At 43.0% G+C, this 20,809-nt stretch overlaps 2 protein-coding genes across 3 annotated transcripts in view; both read right to left on the reverse strand.

Annotated features, from left to right (window-relative positions):
* Positions 1–9,514, reverse strand: part of BRIP1 (BRCA1 interacting DNA helicase 1) — a 103,128-nt gene extending 93,614 nt beyond the window's left edge. For both annotated transcript variants that reach the window (XM_087925082.1, XM_087925079.1), the window contains exons 1-5: positions 9,438–9,514; positions 4,750–4,867; positions 3,574–3,685; positions 2,174–2,365; positions 1,101–1,234 (exon numbers count right to left, since the gene is read on the reverse strand). In XM_087925082.1, the coding sequence (XP_087781208.1) occupies positions 1,101–1,234; positions 2,174–2,365; positions 3,574–3,685; positions 4,750–4,842 (531 nt within the window). In that variant the 5' untranslated portion in view covers positions 4,843–4,867; positions 9,438–9,514. The remainder of the gene's footprint in view (positions 1–1,100; positions 1,235–2,173; positions 2,366–3,573; positions 3,686–4,749; positions 4,868–9,437) is intronic.
* A 9,764-nt stretch (positions 9,515–19,278) lies between these two features.
* INTS2 (integrator complex subunit 2) overlaps positions 19,279–20,809 on the reverse strand; it is a 40,045-nt gene continuing 38,514 nt past the window's right edge. The window contains exon 25 of the mRNA XM_087925087.1: positions 19,279–19,545. Within this exon, the coding sequence (XP_087781213.1) occupies positions 19,385–19,545 (161 nt within the window). The 3' untranslated portion in view covers positions 19,279–19,384. The remainder of the gene's footprint in view (positions 19,546–20,809) is intronic.

Below are 20,809 nucleotides of genomic sequence, written 5' to 3' on the forward strand. Positions count from 1 at the left end.
TAAAAATGAAACGGCAACAGAGGACTGGAAAAATTGAAGAGATGAAGTTGTTGTCATTGTTGTACTGGCACATGGTGTTGTTATAGTAGCCAGGAGACCACAGTTTCAATTGCTGAGTAGTAGTTTGGCTGTCAAGGTATCTGTTCCTGTTTACAACAACTCACCGCAGCCAACTTGCTGCGGGACAAGGGCTACTAAATAATTCCAGGACGCCAAAGGAGGGACAAAAACTAAAATAGTCTTTTTAATTATTTTAAACGATTAAATTGAATTGTCCTGCAGCAAGTTGGCCAAGGTGAGTTGAACCATTCCGGCTCTGCACTAGGAAATGCTCGTGTGCTTCCCAAGGATGCGCCAAAGGAGGGTGAGCTCGTTCACCACAGAAAAGAAGTTCTTCCTGCAATGTCATCCAAGGCCCCTTCCCTTCTAAAGAGCCACCTCGCAAACAGGTACCGCAACTGGGAAGCTTCAGAACCAGCAGGAATTTGCCTGCCTGCACAGAGCACCAACTTGTCTCTCCACCAAAGTGGTACCTATTTATCTATTCGCACAAAACATGCCTTTGACCTATTAACTGGATAGAAGCTGAGGTGAGCGACGGGACCTCACCCTGCCACACAGTTACGACGACTCAAACCGCTGGAGCAGAGACCATCTCCAGCACCATTAAGCCACTGAGCCACCGTGCCTCAAGAGATGAGGTCACTGCGAAAAGCACAAAAGCCACTGGGGAAAAGGTCTCTTTTGTGCCAAGTAGCGCATCTCAGGCCACGGCATGGAAAGATCTTTCCTGAAGAGAAAAAAGCTGGCACTATGAAAAGCTGGCACTATGGGAGATGTTCCTCACTGTCATGCGCTCCAGAGTTGTTTAGGATTTATAACCAGTATTTGTAGCAAATATTTGTAAGTCAAGAACTATCCAGAACACTACAAAAATAATAAAATATGAGGCAGTTGTAAAGCGCATGAATTTTGATTATGTGACCATCAGTCGCGTGAATATATGGCCAGAGGACACTTGTTTCAGTGCCGTTGTAACTTCAAACGGTCACTAAACAAGCGGCTGTAAGGTGAGGACTGCCTGTATATATATTGCTCACCTGCTGCTCCGTTTCGAGTGGACGGATCCTCTTCCTTTCCACTTTAAAATCGTTGTCACTGTCATCTTCTTCGTGGAATGAGGCTTGGTGTTTGGCAGACAGTTTTGAAGCCAAAGTAATGCGTGAGACGCTTTCTGCAATAGGAATTACAGCAAAACGGAGACGGTGAAAGGGAAAACAATTGTACAAGCATCCCATCCAACAGTAAAACATAACCTGGCAGACAAGAAGGAAATACAGGCAGTCCTCGACTTACAACAGTTCACTTAATGACCCCGTTCAAAGCTACAGCAGCACTGAAGAAAGTGACTTACAAACATTTTGCAAACTTAGGACCCTTGCAGCATCCCCACGGTCACGTGAATTTACATTCAGATGCTTGACAACTGACTCACATTTATAACAGTTGTAGTGTCCCAGGGTCATGTGGTCCTCTTTTGCGACCTTCTGAAAGGCAAAGTCCATGGGGAAGCCCGATTCACTTAACAACTGTGTGACTAACTTCACAACTGAAATGATTCACTTAACAATGGTGGCAAGAAAAATCGTCAAATGGGGCAAAGCTCACTCAACAAATTTCTCCCTCAGCAACCTAAATTTGGGGCTCAACTGGGGTCATAAGTTGAGGCCTACCTGTAAAAATAGAAAACATGTTGAAACCCTAGAGAAAGTGCAGAGAAGAGCAACAAAGATGATGAGGGGGCTGGAGGCTAAAACATATGAAGAACGGTTGCAGGAGCTGGGGATGTCTAGTCTAAGGAAGAGAAGCAAGAACCAGGGATAAAGCAACAGATGGAAACTAATCAAGGAAAGAAGCAACCTAGAACTAAGGAGAAATTTTCTAACAGCAGTAACAATTACTCAGTAGAATGGCTTGCCTCCAGAATTTGTGGGGGCTCCATCCCTGGTGGCTTTTAAGAAGATAATCAACAGCCCCTTGTCTGAAATGGTATAGGGTTTCCTGCCTGAGGAAAGGTTGGAGCAGAAGACCTCCAAAGTCCCTTCCAACACCTATTATTCTGTTATAAAGGAGGGCTGTGTCCTTAAAAGCCCCCTTAGGTAAGACTATATACCTTTGCTGGTTGAGCTACTTCCACCGCCTGATGAGGTCTCTGTTGCATGGCTGGGGAAGAAAGATGATGTGGTTTGGCAGCCTCCTTCTGGATCCTGACTGGACAATTTATTGGCATGGCATGGGCATCGGCAGAGTTTCAAAGCCTCGGTCTTCTTGCATTCTTTTGAGCACAAGTCATCCAGTGGTTTTTCTAAACAGCAGGCAAGTTTTTTTTTAAAAAAATAATAATAATAATACAGGTAATTCTTGGCTTACAACCATTCATTTAGTGACTGTTTCAAAGTTGCAGTGGCACTGAAAAAAGTGACTTGCTAACTTCCCTTGCCTCTTTTAAATTTTATATACTATTATTAGGCTTTTAATATTTTACGGTACACAACACCACCCAGAGTCTCTCTGTGAAAGAGATGGACTGTTCTTAAACATGATAGATAGATAGATAGATAGATAGATAGATAGATAGATAGATAGATAGGCAGATAGATAGATAGGCAGATAGATAGATAGGCAGATAGGCAGATAGATAGATAGGCAGATAGATAGATAGGCAGACAGACAGACTGACCGACCGACAGACAGACAGACAGGATATAGAGAGAGATATGATGGCTAGACAGATGATAGACAGACTGACAGATAGATAGGTATGGATGATATGGATAGATGGAGATAGATGGATATAGATAGATAGATATTGATGATAGATAGATGGATGGACGGACAGACAGACATGGATAGATGGATAGATAATGGATACATATTAATATAGATTTGAATCTATCGATATAAAAGCGAAATACCACTCACACATCATCACAAAATCTCCAGAACTGTAAAGCCTACAAACTTGAAATCTGGCATGTATGTTCCTCTTGGCTTCTAGGGGCTCACTAAGAAAGGATTTTTCGAAATCACCATCAGAGCTATTAGTATTTCGTATATTATTATTAACACGCTCTGATGCTAAAGAGTTCTACTCCCGCTCCCCACCTGAAAAGAAATCTCTTCAAAATGCAAAACAGAGTTTCAGTTTCAGTTTCCCAGCACCAAGCAGTTTTAGTACAGAGCAGTTGAACTGACAGTTGAGCCACGCCCAGGCTCCTCGCTGTCTCTTTCTTGCTCACACAGCTAATAGGTTTCAGTTTCCACACAGCCCTCAACTCTCTCACACACTGACAGGACGCTAGCCAGATGAATACCGATAGATACTGGTAGGCAGAAGCAGAATTCTTTTTCCCCCTTATTTTCCTCTCCATAAATTAAGCCCGACCACATAGTTTCATAACAAAGCACGGTTATCGGGCTAGTATATTTATATAGACAGACATAAAATTAGCAGGAAGAATGAAGCCAAAAGAAAGTCTTGATGGGATGAAACAAGCCCACCCCAGGCCTCACCATAGAGTGACTGCTGCCAGGCCAGTGCAGAACAGAGCAGCGCCAAGCTTTTCCCACTTCCAGTGGGACTCTCTAGCAGGCAGTGTTGCTTGGAGCTCAACCCCTTCACAATCTGTAAAGAAGGAAATGAATTTTGCCAGTACGGGGGGAAAAAAAGCGGCTGCCTTTCTTTTGTTGGCTGCAAGATGGCAACTAAGAACACCTGAAGATCTGATTTACCTGTTGCTTTCAAACTGGTTCCCTGATTTGATTCACAGCAGAACCGAATTTGAAAAATAACGTAGATGGCTATCTATTTGAAAGCATGGAATTTCGACAGCAAATGCAATTTCTACTCAGTGTGAAAGGTTGGATCCCGACTCCCCAATACTGTATTAAAAACTTTTCACTTCTGACTTAAATAGCCTGCAGAGTCCCAGGGTCACGTGCTCATCATTTGCAACCTTCCCGGCCGGAGTCCAACCAATAAAATAACGAGGGAAGCCAGATCTGCTTAACAACCTGTTAACAATTGCAGTGATTCACTTAACAACTAGGGCAAAAAAAAAAAGGTCACAAAAGAAGGCTAATAACTTTCACTATGATTTAAAAGTTTTGAATTGAATCTTGTTGCTTTTTCTTTTTTTGAAAAACAAACACCAAGCACAGCTTTTAAAAGCTGAAAGACAGAAAAAGGTCAGGGAAGCCAGAGAAAATCTTTTGTTTGCAACTGCAAAGCGGCGTTTCTCTATCTGGGCAATTTTAAGAAGGGTGGACTTCAATTCCCAGAATTCCCCATCCAGCATGCTGACTGGCTACATGCACCTAACAATTCTTAGAGTTGGAAGTTGCAAGGTTGAGAAACACTGTTGTAGAGTATAACCTTACAATCATCATAACTTTCAATCATCATAACAATCATTTTAACGACCCCATAACCCCTTGCGGGGTAGAGCCTAGACAACTGAATGGGGCTGAGTGTTTACTGGCCAGATGCCCTTCCTGTTGCCAATGTGGAGGTTTTTTCCAGCAGATATATTCTCGTTATGCCCAGAGAGAGAGAAATGTCTGCCTCTACCTAGGATCGAACTCACAGCCTCCTGATTGCGAGGCGAGAGAGCTCCACCTCTAGGCCACTGCACAACCCAAGCATAACCTTACAATGACTGCTATAAAATAATTGCTTTTCACACTTACTGCATTCATCATAGCAAGTTGCGATGGATAAGCCTTACAAGGGAAGAGAATTTTTACACCACCAATGGTGTATTCTGACGTTCGTGATGCCATAATTGCATTGACTTAGGGCGTCCACCTTCAAGAAAAAAGAAGCAGAGTTTTAAAATATAAACTGTTGAGTTCCAATCCTGCCTCAGTCATGAAAGCCAGCTGGATGACTTTGGCCAATCACTAGGAACCTGTGTGTTCTAGTCATGCCTTAACTGGGTGACGTTGGGCCAGTTACTCTCTCTCGGCGCAGCTCATCTCCCAGGTTTGTTGTTGTGAAAACAGGAGGAGGAGGAAGGTGTGTTGAATAAGTTCACCACCTTGAGTTATTTGTAAAAATGATAAAGAGGGATATAAACTAATCTAAAAAGAAAAGTCTTCAAAGAAAAAAACAAGAAAGTCCAGCTACCTCCTGAAAAAGCACTTTTGAGACAAACATGACCCGAATGACTGAGAATCTCTACCGACTTTTAGCTATGCAATTTGGGATGAACACCCTTGGGCTGGTGTGAGAATATGAATGGATTCCCAGAGGGATTGCAGACTTCAGGAACCATTAGGATTACTCAGGTGATTCTGAGGATACAGACAAACCTTCAAACGGCCTCAACGACTCTCCAAAAAGAATGCAAATGACCAGCTGTCTGCAAGGAATATAAATCCTTCCATTCCCCACCATCCAGCCAGAGCTGAAGAAGTTTCTTAGATGAGGAGCGAAACGTCTTCAAAGAAAAAAACAAAAAAATCCAGTTGCCTCCTGAAAAAACACACTTGGGACAACCATGACTCTACAGCCTTTTAAACCAATAAAAAGTTTCAACTGAGAATTTGAAAATCCCCAATAGAAGGAAGGCTAGATCAGATCTTTTCAAAAACTGTATGGTTATTTCTAAATAAACATAAGTAAGTTTTAATTATCGGTCAGATCTTACATTTCTACATGATTAAAACCACATCAAAAAACCTGTGGATGCAGTTGGATAGGCATTGCAAAAAGGGACCTCAAGAACAGACTGCAAAGAGGTGCACAGGCCTTCATGTTTGAAATCATCTCTGGTTTTAGTTTAGGCATTAACCTCAGAAAGAAGTAGCGGTAGGTAAGATGAAAGCTGAATCGCTTAAGAACTGTTTCAACTTGGTCAAAAAACCTGCCAAGCAAAGCCAAAATGTTAGCAACCACCTCAAAAAAATCCACATGGAAAATAAGCCCTACTCGGGATCATTTTAAAGAAATAACAAGTTGAGTGGAACTATGCTCGGAAAGAGAAACAAATGTTCCATATATTGTATAGTTTGAGTTCAGTTGTGCAGTTGCCGCATTTGTGGAACCTGTCATGTTTTTGGATGGTTAGGGTTATTTTTTGTTTGTTTGTCCATGCTGTTAATTTTCTCATTTTTATTTGTTCTGTTTTTATTTACTCAATTTTTATGGCCACCAATCTCAGAAAATGACTCTGAGTGGCAACCAATCTTAATGTCTAGGGCAGGGGTTCCCCCAGTCTGTGGACTGGCACTGGGACATGGCATGCCAGCAACTGGGCCACGCAAACAAGTGAAGCCCCATCCGTGGGATGCAGGCAGCATGCAAAAACTCTCTGGTCCACAGAAAAACCTCTATGGAATCGGTCCCTGGTGCCCAAAAGTTTGTGAACTTCTGGTCTCTGGAGATTCTCAGTCATCCAGGTCATGGTTGTCCCAAAAGTGCTATTTCAAAAGGCAACTGGACTTTCAAAAGTCCAGTTGTCTTTTGGAAAAGCACTTGTGGGACGACCAATCTTAAGTTTTAATTGTTTGATTGTCTATTTCAGTGGTCCCCAACCTTTTTGTCCCGGCCGCATACAAAATGATCCACGGCCCGGTACCGGCATCAGCACGCATGACAAGGCAAGGTGAGTCGGCGACCGGCCGGCCAGCCATCCCGCTTCAATTCCTCCTTTGTATCTTTGTCGAAGGGCTTCGCGGAGACTTCCGGGACGGTCGCTCAGCTCGCCTTGCCTTAGGTGCTGAAAGAATCCTCGCGCCTTAGTTTCGTTCAAAGCCCCCTTCGATGAAACTAAGGCGCGAGATTCCTTCAGGACCAAACGCCGCTTTCCAACTGGAAAAGCTCACCCGGAAGCACTTTCTTGTCAAACAAGATGGCGGCGCCCAGCAAACCGGCAGCCCGGTAGGAAATGTTCCATGGACCGGTACTGGTCCGCGGCCCGGTGGTTGGGGACCCCTGGTCTATTTGATATCTTGTAAGGTGCCCAGGAGTGTTTGGCATAGTTATTAATATTGTTGATCGCACACTCAGCCAGATATTTAAACTGCATTTGGCTTTTTAATTCATCTAAAGCGTCCTTCCCAAGGAATCGGGATAGACAAATAACATTTTTTGGTGATGTATAAAGGTATCATTGCAGAATGTCAGCTGTTCTGAGGGAAGCTGCCTTTTGAAATTGACTGGTGGTGAATTTGTCAATGCTGATGGTGCTCAAAGGATGCTCCAAATGTTTTAGGGTTGCACCCAAGGGGCCTATTACTATTAATACTATCCTTGCTTTCTTTTGCAGCAGTTGTTCTATTTCTATTTGTGGGTTTTTGTATTTTGTTATCTTCTCCAGTTCTTTCTCTTCTCTTCCGCTGTCTCGGGTACTGCCACATTCACCATTCAACATTTTTGTCTTTTATCGACAATTGTTAAGTCTGAGGTATTATATGGCAGGTGCCTGTCAGATTATATTCTAAAATCCCAGTCTTCATTTTCTATGATTTTTTCCATTTTATGATCCCACCAGTTGCTGCCTGGAAGCAAATGGTATTTTCTTGTTCTTCCAATGCATCGTTGTTGCTACTTTCACATGCCGCTCCTTGTAGTCAGTCTGTGCAATCTCTTATCATGGGTTGTTGCACTTTCAGCCAGATGTGTAGACAGGATTTGGCATTTTATTCATCTTTTATTTGCTTCATGTGCTGCAGCAGCAACCTGCTGACTTTTCAGCTGGCTGAGTTTGCTATCTGGATTTCGTAATCTAGTGACCATTCGTGTTGAACCTGGAATGCCTATTCCACTTGTTTGGGAGATTCCTGGTACCATTAGCCTTCTGCCTAACTAAGATTCATTCTACTGCCCCGCTGTAATTCCGCAGGCGAACCTCTCTCACCGTGATTAAAACACTAGGATTTTTCTTCTAGCCTCACCCGACCGCTCAGCGGCCCCAGATTTTTGCCGGGCCTCCTCTGAGTTCTGAGAACCTCCTTCAGTGGTTTTCACTTCATCAGAATTCTTCACAGATTCACTCTGCACAGAATTTGGTTCATTGCTACTGCTGTTTTCTGGGTCTGATAAAAGTGCTTCAGCAGATAAATCAAAGTTCATTTTAGGAATTGTCTTAGCTGTTTCATCTGAAATATCCTTAAGATCTTCTGATGCCATGTTTTTGTCTGCCTTATTATCATCAGGAATTTCTGAATCGCATCCTGCTGTATTCTTCTCTTCAGAAGCATCAGCCTCTTCTGCAGAAATATTTGTGATGCTGCTTCCAGGAAGTGATGGTACAGAATTGTTTTCATCACATGCATCTCCTGATTCTTCCTTTCCTCCTTTTTCAGAACTTTCCTCTCCTACTATTTCCTTGTTGACCTCCATCTGTTGTTTTGAAAGTTCTTCTTTTTCATTCTCAGTATCTGTGCACTCTTTATTATCAACTGTCGCTTTTTCTTCATCAGCAACTGAGCTTCTGCCCTCTAATAGTTCCCCTTTTCTGCCTTTGACTGCTTCCATAATTTCATTTGCTGCTCCAAGAAAAGACTGGTTGCTGCCCCTTGCTTTATTAATAAGGTCTTCTGTTCTATCCATGAGCTGATAAAATTCCTCACGCATTTCTTCCAGAGTTTTGCAGATATCAGCTTCCCAGTAATCTTTGTCTAGGCAAGGGGTGTCCAACCTTGGCAACTTTGAGACTTGTGGACTTCAACTCCCAGAATTCCTCAGCCAGCTTTGCTGGCTGAGGAATTCTGGGAGTTGAAGTCCACAAGTCTCAAAGTTGCCAAGGTTGGACACCCCTGGTCTAGGCATTCAGTTAATTCTGCCAGCTGTACTTTTGTGGTATAGTACCAGATTCTCTTATGCTTTTCACATTCTGAATCTTCCTGTTCAGGAACCAGTATTTCCGCCTGTTTCTATCATATCCAATAGGTTCATGTTGAACGTATGGTTTGTTTTTATATTCATCTTTTATTCGTAGGCAGATGTGGATATTTGATGGCATGAAAAGTATGATTACTGCTAGTATTATATTGCACTCCATCTTTTTAAAAAAGGAATTGATGCACCAGAGAAAGCAAACTTTACTTAAGGGATGGCGGATTCTTTCCAACACCCCTCCCCCACATGAAAATTATGACTTTTGACTCACTAAACGCTAGAGAGGGCATTTTATTCCCCACTCTTCTCCCACGCCCCACTTTTCGATCCTTCAAAAATCCTTTTATGGCGGAGAAACTGAAAGGCGCAAAAACGGACGTGGTTTAAAACAATTCCCCCCCTCTCCCTTCGGAATGGAAGAGTCGAAAGGCGCGATGCTCTCCCCACCCCGCCTGCCACCCGGTTTTTGGACTCGTCTAACGCGGAGGAGCCAATACGCGCCCCTCTTCTCAGCGCGCGCAAGAAGAGTTACCTCAGAATTCCAAACGCTTTTTCGCTCTTTTTTCTCCGACTTCGATCCTTCCTTCCCGCCTCGGCTGCGTCAGCCCCACTTCCGGCTTTTTCTACCAATCAGTGGCGAGCTGGAAGCGCCAACGAAAGCGGCTCGCTAGCGCGACTTCCGGTATCCTTCGGTTGCCTAGATACCTTACGGCCTCGCTCTCCCGGGCTTCCTTTCGGCAACAATCTAGTAGCCTCTTAAAGGGGCGGCGTGAATTCCGCCGGCTGATCCAAGAATTTGACGAATTCACATTCAGTTGGCTGCGATGATGCAATACCATGAAGGAAAAGGGCCTTTCGAACTGGTAGAGGCCTTGATCCCTTGACACCGACCCTCTGGCGCCTCATGATCTTTGAGCGAGCAAGATGGGCAGTGGCGATGATGGGAGGAGTGATGGCAGTGTTTCTCAACTTCCAACAACTTTAAAACGTGTGGACTACAACTCCCAGAATTCCTCAGCCAGCAGTTTGAGATCGGTGGAATTCAACTCCCAGAATTCCCCAGCCACAGTTCTGCAAAACGTTAATTTATTCTACTGCCCTTGCTTGCTCTTCAGTCCTGCCTCCCCCCCACCCCAAAACAGCTTGTGGTTTCTGACTATTTATTATTATTATTATTATTATTATTATTATTATTATTATTACTACTACTACTACTACTACTACTACTATTATAATGTTGTTCTGACCCAAACCTTGTTCCAAGGAAACAAACACAAAACAGAGGTAACAGCAAAACCTTTTAATGATTATGAATTTGTTCCTTCCCGGTCAAAAGGCTGTTTCTAACTAACTGTCTCTGTTAAGAACGAGCAAGGTTGTGCAAGGCTGCCACGAACACTAGATAAAGTTGCCAAGAAATATTTCAAACTCAAAAGGTCTCCAAACACCAACCAAGATATTCCGAACATCCACAAGGCTTGAGTGCGAAAACTTATTTGCTTCCTGCAAAGAACTCCAGTTTCTCAGCTGGCTTTTATCTCTTAAGGGAGGGGCAGCCTTACTCCCTTGCAGCCTTACTCCTGGCTCACCCGTGCTGATGCAGCTGCTCTTTCCTTGAGCAGCCTTGCGCACATGAGCACTTGGCACAGGCTCCTTGAGGTCCTCTTCATCACTGCTGCCAGCCTCCACAATCTCCGAAGGCATCATTGTACTTCCTGATGGTCCTGGCCCCATCCCTGCATCACACGCAGGCCCCTCATCTGAGTCCTCGCTCTCCGAGACCTCAGCCATCCGCACCTGCTGCTGGCGAACCACAACAAATATATTTTCTGCAGAGAAATCCAAGTTTTTGATTTACAACCATTCATTTATGACGGCATTGAAAAAAAGTGACTTTCAACCAGTCCTCACATTTACAGACAACTATGACAGCATACTCAAAGTCCTGTAACCAAAATTGGGGTGCTTGGCAATTCGACTTAAACAGTTCATTTAGTGACCATTCAAAGTTACAAAGGCACTGAAAAAAAGTGGATTGATGACCATTTTTCACACTTACAACCGTTGCAGCATTCCCATGGTTACATGATTTACATTCAGATGCTTGGCAACTGACTCACTTTTATGACAGTTAACGGTGTCCCAGGGTCATTCAATCATCTTTTGCGACCTTCTGACAAGCAAAGTCAATGGGGAAACCAGATTCACTTAACAATGCTGTTACTAATTTAAGAACTGCAATGATTGTGGTGAGAAGTCGTAAAATAGGGCAAAAGTCACTTAACCAACTTCTCACTTAGCAACCTACATTTTGGGCTCAATTGTTGTGGTCGTAAGTTGAGGACCACCTGTACTGACAAGAGTGGGTGGCAGCATCCCAGATCATGTGATTGCCATTTGTGACCTTCTCAGCCAGCAAGCAAAATCAACGGGATCCCAAAGGTGCTTTGAGGACCTGTATACTGCATGAGTCAAAAAGAAGGCTGTGAAAATATCTACAGACTCCTTACATCCTGCAAATAAACTGTTCCAACTCTTACCCTCGCCAACCTTTTGGACCTCAGGGACCACCAAACTCATAATTTTAAATCCTGCAGACCAGAGACTGGGAAAATCCCCCAAAAAGTCTGCAGGAAAATTCAACGCCCTGTTTTCCTACCGATCGATCATTCTTTATTTGGGATCGCAGGATACCATCTCCAGCTCTGTTCTGGGAGGGGGGGGCGAGGCTCATGGAGCAAGTGGGGCAAGTTCCTCCCCTCCCTTCCCCCCCTCCCTTCACTACCTTGTGTTGTTTGCAATGCAAGCGATGCAAGCCTTGTGTTCCCACAGGCCATGTGGGCGGCACAGCCTTATATTCCCGCACAGTCTAGATTAATTGCTTTGGAGGGGTGCTTTGGGGGTGACATTTCTCTGCAGATCACCGAAAAATTTTCACGGACCACCAGTGATCCCCACCCAACTGGTTGGCGATCACTGCTACAGAGCCCTGCACACCAGAACAACTAGACACAAGAACAATTTTTTCCCAAATGCCACCACTCTGCTGAACAAATAATTACCTCAACACTATCCAACTATTTACAAAATCTGCACTACTATTACTATTAATCTTCTCATCACTCGTTATCACCCATCCCCTCCCACCTGTGACTGTATGACTGTAACTTTGTCACTTATATCCTTATGATTCATACTGTTTCCTAGTATGATTTGATTGCTTTTTGTACTCTATGACTATCATTAAGTGTTGTACCTGATGACTCTTGATGAATGTATATTTTCCTTTATGTACACTGAGAGCATTTGCACCAAGACAAATTCCTTGTGTGTCCAACCGCACTTGGCCAATAAAAGAATTCGATTTTTTTCCAAGAGGCAGCTGGACTTTCTGGTTTTTCTTTGAAGACATTTCGCTTCTCAACCAAGAAGCTTGGATGAAGAACTGAAAAAACTTCTAGGACGAGACGCAAAACGTCTTCAGAGAAAAACCAGAAAGTCCAGTTGCCTCTTGGAAAAAAAGCACCTTTGGGACAACTACGACCTGGATATGACGGAGATTTTCTATAGTCAATGGGATGTGGTTTTGACAATCACAACCCTTTCCACCGTATGATAAGCTTATAGTGACTTCTTGTGGAGAGGAATGGAGTTGTGGAGAATACTTGTAGCTCTCTTAACACAGTATTCAAGAAACAATCAAAAAGCCAAAAAGGAAACAAATAAGACCAAAATATCTCTTCACCAGCAATCAACATCCTGATGGGAAGGTTTAACATCAAAATTAATATTAGACCAACAGTCAAAAAGCAAACAATACCCCAACCAAGGAATTACCAACTCAGACAAATAAGCTAACAGCAAATAATATCCTAATCAAGGAACTGCCGAGAATACCCGCCAGCTCAGATGGGGCAAGCCACTTGTATATAAACAGAAAGCAAATCTGACTCCGTACTAGCACTGATGATGTTACCTAGTTGGGTAATGAAATGTCTGCAAGAAAACAACTGCATTCAGGGAGTGCCAAAGACCCCCACAGGAATGAATATAGCCAGGTATCCTATAGGCGTGAACTGGGGGGAAGGGGCTCACAAAGTTAAAATCACAAAACATGAATAAGCATTAGCAATTAAAGTGGAAGAGCAAACTAAGTATTATATGATATGGAAAATATTTTATCAGTGGTTAGAGAATAAAAAAGGAATTTGGAAACCATCAAGGAATAGACAATAAACTAAGATAGGAATAGAAAAAGATAACTGTTATATGTATGATGAAAATAATGAGATGTAACTTCAATAAGGTACTATCACCAGAAGAGTTGCATAATGTTTAGCTGTTTGATGTATCTTAATTCTAAGTTTAGAGAAATAATATCAATGTGAATGTGAAGGATGTTGCAAATGGTGAGGGATGTGGCAGAGGTGTTAGTGCTCAGATGTCACACTGCTTGAGAAAAAATGAGGTTTGCATTTTTGAAATGGAAAAATAAAACATTATTTTAAAAAATACATGAATAAGCATACAAAACCATAAAATTTTTTAAATAACATAGTAACCCAAAGCATAAAATATGGGACAGTGTCAACCAGAAACTGATGAGTAATACAGCCATCCTGCAGGCTCCTTACCCCCATGGGATCCCTAGCCATGTCTTTAGTGGAAATGCTTAATACAGCTGAAGCCAATCTGATCTTAGGCGAGGTGATGTCCCAAATAATTTTGGGTTATTTTTTTAATGCTCTGCTCGTTGGTTTTTTATTATTTTTTTCTACTGGAACAATCAGGTCACGTATATGACTGGCTGGGGAATTCTGGGAGTTGAAGTCCGCCAGGCTTAAAGTTGCCAAGATTGGAGACCCCTGCTCTATGGGATGGTTTTGCCCAAAACCAGAAATGTAAAATTTTATTTATTTATTTGATTTGTCAATCGCTTACAAGATAATAGGTATAAGTATATACATAGTTATGAATACATAAAATGGGTACATATAAGAAAAATAAAAGAAACAATAGGGACGGTAGACACGTTGGTGTGCTTATGCACGCCCCCTACAGACCTCTTAGGAAAGGGGTGAGGTCAATAGTAGACAGTCTAAGGTTAGTGGTAATGGAGTCAGGGAGAGATGTGTTGAGCCATGTTTCACAGACAAATATGATGTCGAATTTAGCCATATTTAGTAAGAGGAAAAATATAGGTATTTTATTTGCAAGGCTTCTTGCATTGAGTAGCTTGCATTTAAGGCCAGCAGGTAGTTGGAATCGAGGTAGTTAGGGAGGCGCGTGCGTGCCTAGTCTTGGGTGATGGTGGATTGGTTGAGGTAGGGTTGTGGTTGAAGGTTAAAGCTGGATTGCGGGTTGTGTGACTTACTTTTGATACGGTCAGCATGGTAGTCAATGTACAGGTCCTTCTCTCCATTGTCTAGACGTTTTTTGAGTTCAGTGCGGAGTACACGGGAGCGGGCACGTTGCTGTATGGTTAGGTCAGGGCGACAACGGAGGTTCTTATGGTTGGTGTTGGTTTTGGCGAGTGAATTTATAGTGTAAATGAATTTACGTTTGCTTGATTCATTTTTGCAAATGATCCTGCAGAAGCGTGGGGCCACAGAGCTGTCTCTGTTTTTCAGCTCTCAGCCAATGTGGGAAATGTCAAGTATTTCATCGGGAGATGGTTGATGCTTGATAATCACTGGTGATGTTTCGGACAGTTGTGATGTCATCATTATCATTGATGTCCTCTAGACCAAATAAGATGGCGTCTAAGATGTCCTCTAGACCAAATAAGACAGCTTCTCTGATGAGGATTGGGATATCATTATTTGTCTGGCTCATGTTTTTTTGTGGATTGGGTTGTGGTTGTTGGGTAGAGATGTGGTTTGTAGCTATTGGATGTTCAGGTTTTTGCGTTGTGTCTTTTTTTTTCAAGGTTGGATAATCTTTCTTTTAAGGCGTCCAGGGATGCTACTATGGTGTCAAGGGATGTTATTCGTGTTTCTATGGTATCAACTCTTTCAAACAAATCCAGTTTGGGTCTGCATGATTTGCAGAGATATAGAAACTCATTGGATGATTCTAGTCATTGAATCATTTGCTCGGGTAATCCCAAGCAGTCATGATGAGCGTATTTGTTACATAGAGAACATTTGATGGAGTTTTCATTATCCTTTAGAGTTTTGTAGCATTTAAGGCAGGTGCAGGAGTCTTGTGGTTCATTGGTGGGGATTACTTTCTCTTTAGGTTATGTTTTGGCATTGGATTTTTTTCTTGGCATGGTAGGTTTGTTAAGATAGTACGCTGGTTAAATTAATTAATGGAACAATTTTGGGTAATCAATATAGCCAATATCACACCAATCAATCAATTACAGTAATCTCTCTAGTCAAATAATTTTCCTAAGCAACAATCAGCCTAATCAATTAATTACACTAATTGCAGAAATTGGAGTGATTCTTACCAAGACTAAGCACGCTGTTACAAGATCTTTCCTTTCTTTTTCACTTCTGTCTCAGCTGCCTTCCTGGCTTCAATTTAGCCATGCTGGCAGTTCTCTTTTTAGTTCGGATGGAGGGGTTTTCTTTGGGTCAGTCGAGGAGACTCTCCTCTCCTCGCGACCACCGAAGCATTCCACTGCCTTTACCACCCATCCAGGGTGACTTTCGGCTCCTAAGAGCCTCAGGGCTTTCTCCTCCCTCCTTGTTTCTCCCAGCCAGCTGTCCGATGTGGCTCCGGGGAAACTGTGTGGGGGATATTAATGGAAACGCGTTGTCTGGGGTGGAAGATACTTCTATCAGCTGTATGAGGGATTTAAATGAAGGTACGTTGTTTGCACTCCGCTGGCTCCAAGTGATCCAGCTCAAGAGCTCCACCAGTGTGGTTAATAGGGCTCGATGGAAAGAGCTTCACTTCTCTGGGGAAGGAGAGGAAGGCTCCGGATCAGCTAGCAGGAGCTCCGCCAGCATTATTAGGGCTCCACGGCTTCAGAATCCAGCGTTTTTGGGATTGTTTTTTGGGCTCTGGTTTACTCACGGTTACTGGTGCAGGCGGCAGCTTTAAAAGTGATTTCTGGTGCAGGTGGTGGCTTTATAGGGAGATTGTGCTCCAGGAGCGAGAGCCTCACCTTCCTAGTTGGGCGCCACCATGTTTCAAAGCAATGCAGTCACATGACTGTGGGACACAGCAGAAAGCCACAAATGTGGGGGAAGGGCTCGTTGTGATCACAGGTGGCAGCTGTGGGAACTTCAAATCGAATCATAAGTACCCCCCAAGTAGGTCCATTGTAATGTCAATCAGTTGCTAAGCAGCCAGTTGTAAATCAAGGACCGCCCCTAAACAGTCTTGGTCCCCTAGGAGTAACTTTATTTGGGAACAGGAGCAGCAGCATTCTCAAGGTGGGTTTAGAGCAGATTTTCTACCTGTCTGAAAATACTGGGGTCCCCGTTCCTACAAATTTCCAATACTTTCTCTCTTATGTGAGTTGGATCTGTTTGAATACGTAAGAACTCCTACACAGAGAATGTGCTACAACTGTCCAAGAGACGTCGGGTTTTGTTTTGTTTTTAAAAGAATGAACAGAAAAAGTACACCTGTTTATACAGTAAGGAACATATTCTTTCCAATGAATCTCTTTGAAATCAAATACCAATTACATGTTAAAACACTGCAGCCATTTTGAAACTGCAGCCAAGGAAAACAAAAAAAAAACTCTGTACAAATATTACATCAGTATCCACAAGGTCCCTATCCATACGATTAAAAGCTACATTCTAATGGAAGGGTCTTCAAACTTGGCAAGTTTGAAGACTTGTGGACTTCAACTCCCAGAATTCCTGAGGTAACATGACTGGAGGAGGAGGAATTCTGGGAGCTGAAGTTCACAAATCTTAAAGCTGTCAAGTTTGAAGACCCCTGTTCTAATGCATCTTGATAATACATACAAAAAGATAATATTATTAGTTTGTACCACTGATATCAGCCATCTCAGCAAAATTATGCTAAATTACCTGAAGGCCAAAATTATTTGGACTTTTCGAGGAACTAGATCCAAGAGTTTTAGATTCTCAACTGGCCAAGGACTGATTCTTATACCATTAACCTGAATACTCCTTTTCTTTTAATGTGACATATGGGTTTGTGTTTTGTTCTTCAATCATTAAAACACACAACACACACACACAACCCTCCCCCCCCCAAACATCTACAGTTGTCAAAGACTGGGCTCAAAGTAATGGATAAAAGCACAATAATTAGAAAATACTGTATTTTAGTGGATATACTTAGCAAAATATTAAGACTAGCCAGAACAGGGGGTTCTGATTCCTTCTTCCAAAAAATCTCTTCCTCATTTCAAAACTGTTGATACTAGTCAATGACATCACCAGTATTTTTAATTCTTGATTGAAAACAAAAATCATTACATTTTTGTCAATGTGGGGGGAAAAAAGGTGTTTAGGCAGACTAACCAATGGTGAGAAACATTATATGGTATTATGGTAGACAACTTTTGATGTTTCCAACTCATAAAGGTGCTGACTTTTGGGTATATTGGCATATAAATCTGGCATGTCCACTGATACATCTAACTCCGTGTTTCTCAATGTCAGGTGTGATTGATACGTGGACTTCAATTCCCAGAATCCCCCAGCCAACATACTGGCTGGGGAATTCTGGCAGTTGAAGTCCACACACCAAGAAAAGTTGCTAAGTTTGATAAATACCATTCTGTTATATAGCTTTGCTTTGCTGAAAAAGGAGGCAAGGCTAAGAAAAACCTAACCTAGCTCTTGTCAAATCATATTTTAAAACTGCTTCCCACCACCATTAAAAAGAATAAAACTTGGATTTTGAGGTTCTGCTTAGAAACTATTTCCCTTCCAAGAATATTAAAGTCATGCTGCCTCCGTTTTCAAAAGGAGTTTAAACTTTTTCCTGCTTAGCAGAACAAACATGGATTTATTACGTTCTGCCTCTTCTTATAGCTTAAAAGCTTGAAGCAATGCAAGGCATCAAAACAACTGAATTGTATTGAATCTCCAGTGTGACTTGAGTTCCTTCCTTCCCCATTCCCTGTTCCAAACTTTGTCACCACTAATGCAAAGTACAGGTAGTCCTTGACTTACGACCATTCATGGAGTGACCGTTCAAAGTTACAACAGCACTGAAAAAAGTGACTTAGGGCCAGTGGTGGGATTCCAAATTGCATGTTACCGGTCCGCACACTTCATGCATGCTGCACTCTAAGGTCACTTCCCACATGGGTGCAGCATTCACAGATCACTTTGTACGCGCACGCAGATCACAAAGATCGCTTCGCGCGTGCGGAACTCCAAGATTGCCCTCAATGAGGTGAGCTGCCATGCAAATCATCTAAGGTAAAAATCAATGGAATATAGGATGGGAAAGGGCGGGAATGGGTGGGCGGGGCCAGTCCGAGGTGATATTTGCCGGATCTCCAAACTGATCAAAATTTCCGCTACAAGTTCGCCTGAACCGGTCTGAACTGGCTCTGCTTATGACCATTTTTCACACCCATGACCCCTGCAGCATCCCCGGAGTCACAAATAAAAATTCCGCTCATGGCAACTGACACAGATTTATGATGGTTGCGGCGTCTTCAGGTTTACATGATCACTTTTTTGCAATCTTTTGATAAGTCAAGTCCATGGTTTCATTAACAACCAGGTTACTAACTTAACAACGGAAGCGATTCACTTAACAACCAGAAATGTCATAAAAGGGGGGCAAAGCTTACTGAACTACCATTTTGCTTAGCACTGGGCATTTGGGCTTAATTGTTGTCATAAGTCAAGGACTACTCATTAAGGGGATAGGAAGTAGATATTTTCCTCCAATTGGCACATCCAATGGATTCCTCCCTCTCTCTCTCTGCTTCCTCTGAATACTTGCTGGAAAGGTAAGAGTTTGGAAGCCTGCTTCATATGAAGTCATTTCCACAGATTAAAGTTTTACCTGAAACTCAACCTTTTCAGCTTTAATCCAAGATATGGTGGAGCCAGATGAAGAAATATAAGACATTTCTTTTTCTTTTCTTTTCTTTTTTTTTACAAAAGGTGAATCCAATTCTCCAAACGATGTTACATGACCCATTGGCAATCTTTGTTGGTCTGGCTTCCTCTTTGAAATGCAAGGAAACCTGGATTCCTGCCGCAGGAAAAGCCTGACCCCGTACCAGCCTTCCCTGCCGTTTGACCCATCCTCCTCTTCTCAGAATCTCCAGCCAGGGTGGCTGTCAGAAGAGGACCTGGCTGGAGAAAACAGATCTTAATCACCCCAGTCTAGAGATGCTTTCTCGGAAAGCAGCGGTTGTTGACTTGTGGCTCATGCCGCAGAGGTGAAAAAAAGCGTTCCACGCATTTCCAGACAATCCTCCGTTTTTACTTTGGCAAAAAATAATAACAATAAAAAAAAATCCACGTAATATCCTGCGGTTTTGCAACAGCCTGGCCCATCCGGAGGTGCTTAAACGGCCCCGACGCTCATGTTAATTATTTCAACGAAGGTATTTTCAATGCAGTGACAGAGTTGGACATTGGGGTCTGCGCTAGGGGCTCCGCCTCCAGTTTTGTGAGTCGTGGGAAGTCTCGTCTGTTCCGTAGGCTTTTCCTTCAGTTGTTGGAGGCCTAGAGGTAAACATTCAGGGCAGGAAAGGGGGAAAAAAACCAAAAAAAACCCAGGTTAAATGTGGGAGAGTGGAAATACTCAGATGAGGTTAGGCTGTGAAGTTAGGATAGGATGTGTGTGTGTGTGTGTGCGTGTGTGTATATACCGTATTTTTCACACTATAAGATGCACATCCCCTCCCCCAAAAAGTGGGCGGAAAGGTTGGTGCATCTTATAGAGAATGTTGCCGAAGCCCCGCCTCCTCTCACCCTTCTGCCTCAGTCTCCCAGCCATTTGCCTCCTTGCAGCAAAAAACAGCCTGGTCAACTTCAGCACAGCCTGATTTAGCACGAGCAGCTGATTGGTGGTTCGCGGTTGGATCGGCCTCCCGGAATACCGCCTATCAGCTGTTCCAGATTGCGGGGATCGCTGCCACCCATTGCACCACATCCCTTTTTCGGCTCATTCCAGGCGGCGGAACGGGCCAAAAACAGGACGCGCGGAGGCCAAAAATGGGCTGCACAGAGGTGGCGATGGGTGGCAGCAATCCCTGCAGCCTGGAATAGCTGCTAGGCAGTGTTCCGGGAGGCCGATCCAACCACCAATCGGCTGCTCGTGCTAAATCAGGCTGTGCTGAAGCTGACCAGGCTATTTGCTGTTTGCTGCAAGGAGGCAAATGGCTGGGAGGCAGAGGCAGATTCCTTTTTCATTTTCCTCCCCAAAAGCTAGGTGCATCTTATACTTTGAAGCATCTTATAGTCCAAAAAATACAGTATATGTATGTGTGTGTGAACACCGTCTTATGCCCCTGGAAGGTCAAACCACCTAGTAGGGCTGCATTATTATCCTTCTCATCTTCGCCATTACGTATTTCCTTAGCTTCTTGACCATAACTTTGCTGTTTGTAACTCATGATTTACGTTGGTTTGCTTTTATTTATGACTAGCTACGACTATCACTCGATGTTGTATCTTATGATTTAGGATGAATGTATTTTATGATTATGGTTTATCCCTCACTGTTTGTATGTACACTGAGAGCTTCTGCACCGGGACAAATTCCAAGTGCCCAATCATACTTTGCCAATAAAGAATTCCATCCTATGCCATCCCATCCTATTTTGTGACCCGATGACCCGCTTAATGTGACTTATGATCATAATTCCGGGCCCAGTTAGTCCAAGCAGAAGATAATATTGGTAGCTCAAAGTTGAACTGTGGAAGTCCTTGGTGTTCTCGGAACTTGGTTGTTTTCTTGCAGATGTTTCATTACCAAACTGGGTTA

The sequence above is a fragment of the Pseudonaja textilis genome, chromosome 1 (genome assembly GCF_049901715.1).
Source record: "Pseudonaja textilis isolate UNSWEBS1 chromosome 1, rPseTex1.2, whole genome shotgun sequence".
Taxonomy (NCBI): domain Eukaryota; kingdom Metazoa; phylum Chordata; class Lepidosauria; order Squamata; family Elapidae; genus Pseudonaja; species Pseudonaja textilis.